The sequence below is a fragment of the Triticum dicoccoides genome, chromosome 5B, assembly GCF_002162155.2.
Source record: "Triticum dicoccoides isolate Atlit2015 ecotype Zavitan chromosome 5B, WEW_v2.0, whole genome shotgun sequence".
Lineage (NCBI taxonomy): Eukaryota > Viridiplantae > Streptophyta > Magnoliopsida > Poales > Poaceae > Triticum > Triticum dicoccoides.
Window position 1 is genome coordinate 143251166 of NC_041389.1, and position 8204 is coordinate 143259369.

The 8204-nt window shown below is 44.7% G+C and overlaps 1 protein-coding gene across 1 annotated transcript; it reads right to left on the reverse strand.

Moving 5' to 3' along the window:
• Positions 1-1024: 1024 nt before the first annotated feature.
• On the reverse strand, positions 1025-1776 carry LOC119305302 (putative glutaredoxin-C14). Its single transcript, XM_037581867.1, has one exon. It carries the CDS (start codon positions 1648-1650, stop codon positions 1339-1341), a length of 312 nt encoding a protein of 103 aa, XP_037437764.1. The 5' UTR covers positions 1651-1776; the 3' UTR covers positions 1025-1338.
• Between the last annotated feature and the right edge of the window lie 6428 nt (positions 1777-8204).

Below are 8204 nucleotides of genomic sequence, written 5' to 3' on the forward strand. Positions count from 1 at the left end.
TGTCATTATTGTTATTTTGCTAGATGAAGCTCCAAACCTAGTTTAGCTAGGTGGTTGTTCCATTGTTAGAGTTTTGTACAATTGCCCTCTAATCAGTCGTGCATTGTTTCATTTTTACCGTGTTTTTATTTGTAAACCAGTTCATTCTTTCTCCTATATGAATTAGCAAGAACACATTGTCCTCGTCACATAATTCCATTACAGAAACATACAAACATAATTTATAATCACACATAGCCAATAGCAATGTAGCACGTGCAAAATGGGACGAGTACATGCGGACACATTAGATTGGGGTAAGAAGAAGGCGCAAAAGCAAGATATATGCATAAAAACCATGCACATAGCTTACTACTTACACCAATCCAAAATTTGTCGAATTACCATATGCATGCGTGATGATATGGAACGTGTGTAAGGATGATATTTATACTTCTTTCATTATGATATGCCAATATATATTCCGTAAACTGACTAAGCCACCACTATCGGTCAGCTACGCCGTCAATGATGACATATTCGTCACCGACCGAGAATTGTTCATGGGTCAGAGGCAACTCAACGACGATATGTCTTGGCCGGTCAGTGCCAACAACCCTATAGTAGTGTTACCGGAGTAGGGCATGAGAAAGATAACCTAGGGAATGGAGAGTGAGAATAGAGGGATTTATAGGAGTGTTCCTGTAAAAATAAATAAACCGCTTGGAGCGGGAAAACTCCTGCCACTGCCCTCCTGTTAATGTGTCATGCGAGCAGGTCAGACGATGCTCGGGGGAGAAGGAACAGTGTTGGGCTACTTACTACACAAATGAGACCTAAACGTGCATTTCTAAAAGAACTACAACCAAACCGACACTATCAGAAAAGTGTTATGACCTCCCATGCATTTTTTTAATTTTATTATAAACCGTGTCATTCTATCTTCCATTTGAATCACTGGGATCATCACATTATGCTCTTGACAAGGTTCCACGATAAAAAAAATACAGATATACTACGTAATAAATAATTAACACTCCATACACATATCCAGTAGCTCTATAGCACGTGCAAAAAGGGTGAGTAAAATATAGATGGATACATAGATTGGGGTAAGAACAGAGGCGCAAAAGCAACCTAGCTATATGCATACACCACACACATAGCTTACTACATATAGTGATCGAAAATTTGTTGTCAGAGTAGGACTTGAAAAAACCTATCTCGACGTACTACTTAGGCTCTTAGGTTATTCTACGACGTCCCACACTCTTCGACTATTTATTTTGCCGAGTGGTACCGAAGTTAGACTCTGTAAATATCCATCCCTCCGACTATATTGACCGTGTAGAATGCCCTCTACAGCCATAGGGCACCTGCATTCCGTATCATGGGAACCAGCTCACCACCAAGGTGCAGAGACATGACCTTATTGGTGCCGCCCACAAGCTTTCCACCGATGAACACTGCTGGGACGGGTGGCCCCTTCCCGAGAAGCTTGAGGAGCGCCTTCTCCATCTCCTTGCCCTTGGGATCATGGTCTAGCTCATGAACCAGAGCATTGACACCGAGGTCGGTGAAGAGGCGGGTTACCGTGTGGCACATGCAGCATGAGTTCAAGGTGAAGATCACCACCCCCCGCTCTGACGCCATCTTCATCACACGGTCCATCTCTGCCCCTGACACTAGCTAGATCAAGAACCTCGAGGCAACCTGGTATCAACGAGCTTGCTGCTAGCGTACTCCTAGCTAGAGAACTTGCGAGTAGTTTGTGCTTCTGTGGGATGAAACTTGGGATGGCTTGGTAGCATGGAGTCCGTGGGTTCCTTTTATAGCGCTGCGCAGGTTGGTTGAAAGAGTGTGTACGTATTCAGGAGATCAACCTGGATAGTGCATCGATCAGGCTTTTCATTAGGAGCCAATGGACTTCGGAATATTAGCTTGTGTCTACCTATAGAGGAATCTCTCATATCTGGCTATCGGAAGTTCAAGGGCCATCTACTTTTCTGCATGGATTTGGCCATGTGCGCGCACAATATTGACGAGATCAGTCAAATAGCTGCATGTTGTCCCACAATTCTGCTGGGACAACGACGGGGAATACCAAATTAGCGATATTGTACGTACGGCCAGTGCGTTGCCATGAAAACCAGCCAAGTATGCAGCCGGTGACGAGTCGCCTCGGTTTCAGAATAACATCCAGATATCTCCCTCCATCACTTATCTGTAGGCACAGAATCGGTTCAAGTTGTCTGCTTTCTGAGTGCATATTTAGATGCTTCAGCTTTGTGAACCCCATCGTAATCGATCGACGGCCTGATTTTGCCGGATACGGAGGCGTCGCGACGCCACAGTCCGATGACTTAATTTTTGCATTTTATGTGACACATCTTTACCGAATTAATTGATCCTGCAAAGATCAGCTAGAAAGCGAGGAAAATACGAACAAAGAAGGCTCACATGTGCTACTTTTATTTATCTTCTTTCAAAACCTACTTCAACATCAAATTTCGGTCCTATATCTGTTATGATCTTTTTATTTATCTCATGTCAGACTGTTTGTGTTTGACTGTGTGCATGGTAGTTATGCAGAGTTCGGATGTCGCTCATTATGCTTTGTATCATTTTGATGCCGGAAGTGCGCACAATTACTTAAGTGCGGGAACACTCACCTGCCAAGTCCTACCGCCTGCTCGTTTTGCCTTGCGATTCACGCAGTAGTTCGATCCCACACAAGGGCACAATAAAAAGGAAAAAATCCCTTAAAATGTTTTAGGTTTCAACAATGAAATTTACGGTTTTTGCATCTAAAACCGAAAAGTTTCAAACAGTTTCAGACATATAATTTTAAGCAATTTTTTAGTCGGTCGTAGACAAAAAATAATTGGTTTTTATCGTTCACTCGTACTAAGTTTCAATATTGAAACTTAAACATATTTTTTAATCATCAAAATATATTCAAAATGGATCTTATCTGAAAGCTCTGGTCACGAGTACACGAATATGAAAATATAACTTAATTTAGAATTTTCGTTTAAAAGACATAAAACTTTGAAAATCAGAAGTCAAATAAAAAGCGGGCACCTGGAAAAAATGTGCCACAAATCCTCTCCCCGTTTGATGCTATATTTTGAGTTAAGCGTCCTTTATCGAAAAATGTGCTACCTTTTGTTTTGCGATTACACAAGGAAGACCAGCGATTGCCTTACGGACAGATTTTAGTAGTCATCAATGACGGATTTCTGCCCACGGATCAATCAACTACACCAAAATGCAACGAACACACACACGTCCCCTCAAAAAAACACACACACACACACACGCACAAAAGTATACATATAGCCAAAGGGCTCTTGTCTAGTCTTTTCTTTTTTGCGTTTCTTTTCTTCTTGATACAATGTTTACACAACCTGATAGCACGAATATCCAGCGAACGTCAGATTTTAGCATGACAACTTGAATTTTTTTATCGCAAGTTGTGTCCGTCGAGAATTGCAAGTTTAGTTAGCAAGCATGACAAATCCACTTTATTTCATTTTTACCATAAATTACCATGCTTGCAAATTAAAAAAAGCGCTTATGCAAATATAATTTGCAGGAAAAAACTTTTGATTTATCATGTATAAATTTTGACGTCAGATTTTTAACTTTTCTAACCACCAACCCCAACACAAACCTAAACTAGACAGACGTCCTAGCCCTGCACGGACTCTACAGACACCTAGCACAGTAGTACGGCATACAAACCGATTCAAACACAAACTACTAATAGTCGTAGGTACTAGCTAGCTTAGTTTATGCAAACTAACAAGACTACAAAGTAAGACAATTCCTAAGTCTTTTTTTTAATCATGACTCCCCATCTTTTGTGCTCATCTCGATCCCTGAATGGCTCATGAATCATCCCTTATCAACTAATCCTCTCGCGCCCAGACAAATCTAATTTTCATACAATTCAACAACAACAATCTATGCATTATGCATTAGACTACCCAGCCATGCTATCGACCTCATGGAATGCACCACCTTGTGAATTACACCATCCACCCTAACCAGTTATATCAGCTACCTTGTGGAACATGACTAGTACAGAAAACGATAGCAGTGGTGTGCCAAAAAACACATAGGAAGTGGGGTCCCCACACCATCAATATGATGCCACTAATAAATGTTACTGGTGGCATCTTTTTGCACGTCACCCGTAATAGAAAACACTAGTGCACGCTGAAGAAACAGAAAACACTAACGGCGTACCAGTATAGAAACACACCACTAATGTAATTTTCAGGCTAAAAAATGTTGTCGCGACATCGTATTCCCAGCAAAATGGCTATATTTGTTTTTGTTGTCCCGCCCGCATTTTGAGAGCTTTGGCTACAAGACCAAAATTTAGCCAAAAATTCTACCAAAAGAGCAAAACTTGGCAAAAAAATTTGCTTCCATGGCTTCAAAATTAGCACGTTGGCTCATTTTTGCTGCTATGGCATCATTTTTCAGTTTAAAAGAAATCGCACATATATAACATGTTCAACAAAGTACTAACATAGCAAGACTAGTAGCATATAACATGTTCAACCAACTACCAGCATAGTATGACTAGGTAGCATGCCTACTAACCAGAGTCAAGACACAATTAGGGTTGCAGTTACAACATCTCCAACCGGCGCGCAATATAAGCGCCGTGCCGAATATTTTTGGTTTTTAGCGCGCGCAACCGCTAAGCGAGCTCCAGCGGAGGCGCAATAACCGCACGCGCGGCATAAAGAGTTCAGCGCGCGGTCCGAAACGCCATCGCGCGCCGTTAATTTGCTGCGCCCGCTTCCGCGCGCCGCACCCTCTCCGCCGCGCCACTTTCGCGCCGCCCGCGCCGCCGCCGGCGAATTGGCCCGATGGACGGTCACGCCGGCACCCCCTCACCCCTTCCTACACCCGCGACCCCTCCGTCGGCGCCGCCGCCGCCGCCGCAAACCCTACCGCGGGGAGCTTTGGCTTCGCCTCCGCTAGTGCTCCTCCAAGCACCGGCATCGCGCGCGGCCTTTTCATGCCTCCACGGACGACCTCGGGGGCGGGTGGCGTCGAGGCGGCGGGTGGCGTCGCGCCGGCGCCCGCCGTGAAGCCTCGTGTACCCCTCTTGAAGCTCCCAAATGCGGCGCGGGCGAAGAAGGACAAGGTATCGTTGAAGAAGAAGAAGGCGACTGACGGCTCCTCTAGGCCATCGAGGAAGAAGCTTGTAGGGCGTGCGACGGACGCGGTGGCGACCGAAGCGCCGGTGAGCTCACTTGTTGAGCCGGCGGCCGACACGCACAAGGTGTTCGATGAAATGCCCACAAGGTAAAATTTCGCCAACTTTTTTGTTGTTGTTGTTTTTTGAATGCATACATATGGATAGCTTATTTGCTTCGTTGTATATACTTTGTAGTTTCAATGATGAGGCATATATGTCAACTATGGGTGTTGTCTCCAACAATTCTCATTGGTCTCAAGCCAATGAGATGCATTTCGATGATCATGAGTTTGAGGTGGACGAGGATGGTGAGGGCATTGTCGATGCACCGAAAGGAAGAGGGGGCAACTACACCATGGATGAAGACATCTTTCTATGCAATACTTGGTTGCAAGTGCCGAGGGATCCCCTCGTTGGGGGGATCAAAGTAAAGATGCATATTGGCTCCGGATGAAGGAACACTTTGATGTACAAAACAAAAGTGGAATTGACCGCTCCGGCAGACCTCTTCGCTCCCGGTGGTCGACAATCACCCGAGATTTTCAAAGGTGGGCGGCCGCACTTAAGGCGGTTGACAAGTTGAACCCAAGTGGCACTAGTGATATAGATAGGGTAATTGTCATTTCTTTCATGATTCTTCCATGTTCATCATGCGTCTTCTTGGTGTTTCTAGTGCTAACTTTTTTTTGTTTGTAGCTCAATATTGCACATAACTTGTTCCAAGGAGAGGAGAAGAAGACCAAGAAAGGAAAGATCAAGAAAGGAGACCATTTACCTTGCCTCATTGCTATGAAGAATTGAAGGATGGTGACAAATGGAAGCCCCGTGATGCTATCGATGATGATGATCAGAGCAACAAGCGTAAGTGAACTATTGATTTGGATGATGATGAGGAGGAGGCATCAAGCGATGACAGCAAGAGAAGCCCTACACCAAACTTGGTTTCGTACTCCAAGCCAAAAAGACCGGATGGATGCAAGAAAGACACAAAAGAAAAGAAGAAGAGGAAAGGAGATGACGAGCTAAAAAATGCTATGGAAGCTATTGTGAATGCAAGAAAGGAAGCGAACGAGGTGAGGAAGATGGCAAGGAACCAAGATGCTGAGGCCGAGGAGAGGAGGATGGCAGCCGAGGAGAGGAAGGTGCCATTGGAGGAGAGGAAGGTGGCCATGGAGGAGCGAACTAGGTTGTTGGAATGACAGAAGTACTTGTTCTTCATGGACACATCTACTCTCGATGAGAAGCAAAAGGAGTACGTCAATCTTGCCCGGGAAGAAGTGTTGGTCCAAAAAAGAGCCATGGGAGGTGGTGGCATGGGCGGCATGGAAGGCGGTGGCATGGGCGGCATGGGAGGCGGTGGCATCGGCGACATGGGAGGCATCGGTGGCTTCGGAGCTACCATGGGCGGCATGGATGGCATGGGTGACTTCGGAGCTACCATGGGTGGCATGGGTGGCTTCGGAGCTACCATGGGAGGCATGATTTTTGCGTCTCTCATGGGAGGCATGGGAGCACCTCCGGGCGGCATGGGCAGAATGTCTTCCGGTGTGCCTCATCACACACCTTTCGTTGAAGATCTTGCCAACACCTTCCGAGCTCCACATAATGATGCAGCGCGCGACAATGAAGAGGACGAGGAAGAATCATCTTCGGATGAGGATGATGAATCGGAGGAAGAGGAGGATGAAGACGAGGACGCGGCATGATTGTTCATGGCCCATTCGTTTGTGTGAACTTTTATGTCATGAACTTGGTTCGGATTTTGAACTTGGTTGGATGATGTCGTGGGCATGAATTTGAACTTTTATGTCATGAACTTGTTTGGGTGATTTAAACTATGCCATGTGTTTGTTTTGATGTTTGAAATATCATCACCGACTTCAAAATGCAACCAATGGCATGCGTCGGCTGCTCGCGCGCGCTGCAGTTTTAGCGCGTTTGTTGGAGCGGCTCGGGATCGCTATAATTTGCAGTGGCCACTGGAGCACGCGCTCCTCTCCGCACAAAAACTCACGATCAGCACGCTGCAAATGCTTTTTTAGCGCGCCACGCGTTCCCCGGCTGTTGGAGATGCTCTTAGGGATTCGGAGTCAAAGGAGTCCGAGGAGTCTTGGTCATGGTATTTGTGGTACACCATGATCTCCCCACATTCATGGTCAGGTAGAATGTAACCCTCTCCACATCTACCATCCCGAAGGCATCTAATAGGTCTCTCCAACTAGGGTAACCGAGATAGGTTCAGTCTTCCTCGTTGGTGAGAAGCACAGTGAGGTTCCTGTCCTTCGTCACTTGCATCTGGGTAACTTCAAATGTACCATCTCAGCAATGCCAACATTGATCTTCTCTAGGAAGTCATGCCTTGCCCTACAAATGATGGTCTGAGCAAAATTATAAGAACAAAAAAGTAGATAAATTTTTGGCGTGCAACTATGGAACTTAGTCACAACATGTTGAATTGAAATATATTGTCCAAGTTAGGAAGTCATTGGGAAGATCCATGAAGAACTTTTTGTCCTTCTGGTAGTTGTCTTTGCTACAGTTGGCGCACATGTGATCGAATTACTGCATTCATGTTGCCAAATTAAACATATAGTGAAATGGTCTTCACACCACACACATGCATCTATGCCAAATGAAATTACCTAAACTTGAATTTGCAAAACGAGAAGTAGCATATACTTAAAAAAGTTGACAAATTAGTATGTGTATAATTTAGACACTCTAGTAGTTCATTACATAATTTAGACACCATAGTATGATCAGTTGCACATTAAATAAATATTCTAAATTTAAACATTGCTATGGCCATACGAAGTTTAAACATAACACATGCACAAGTTTAAAAGTTTAAACAACCTAGTATGATTAGCTAATGATAACGATAAAACTAGCTATGGTGATAGCCTAGATAGCTCCCTCCCATCTAACTAGCTCACATGCGGGCACACGGGAGCTCTGGGTGAAATTACTGCAGTACGACTCAAAGTCATACGAGTCGTAG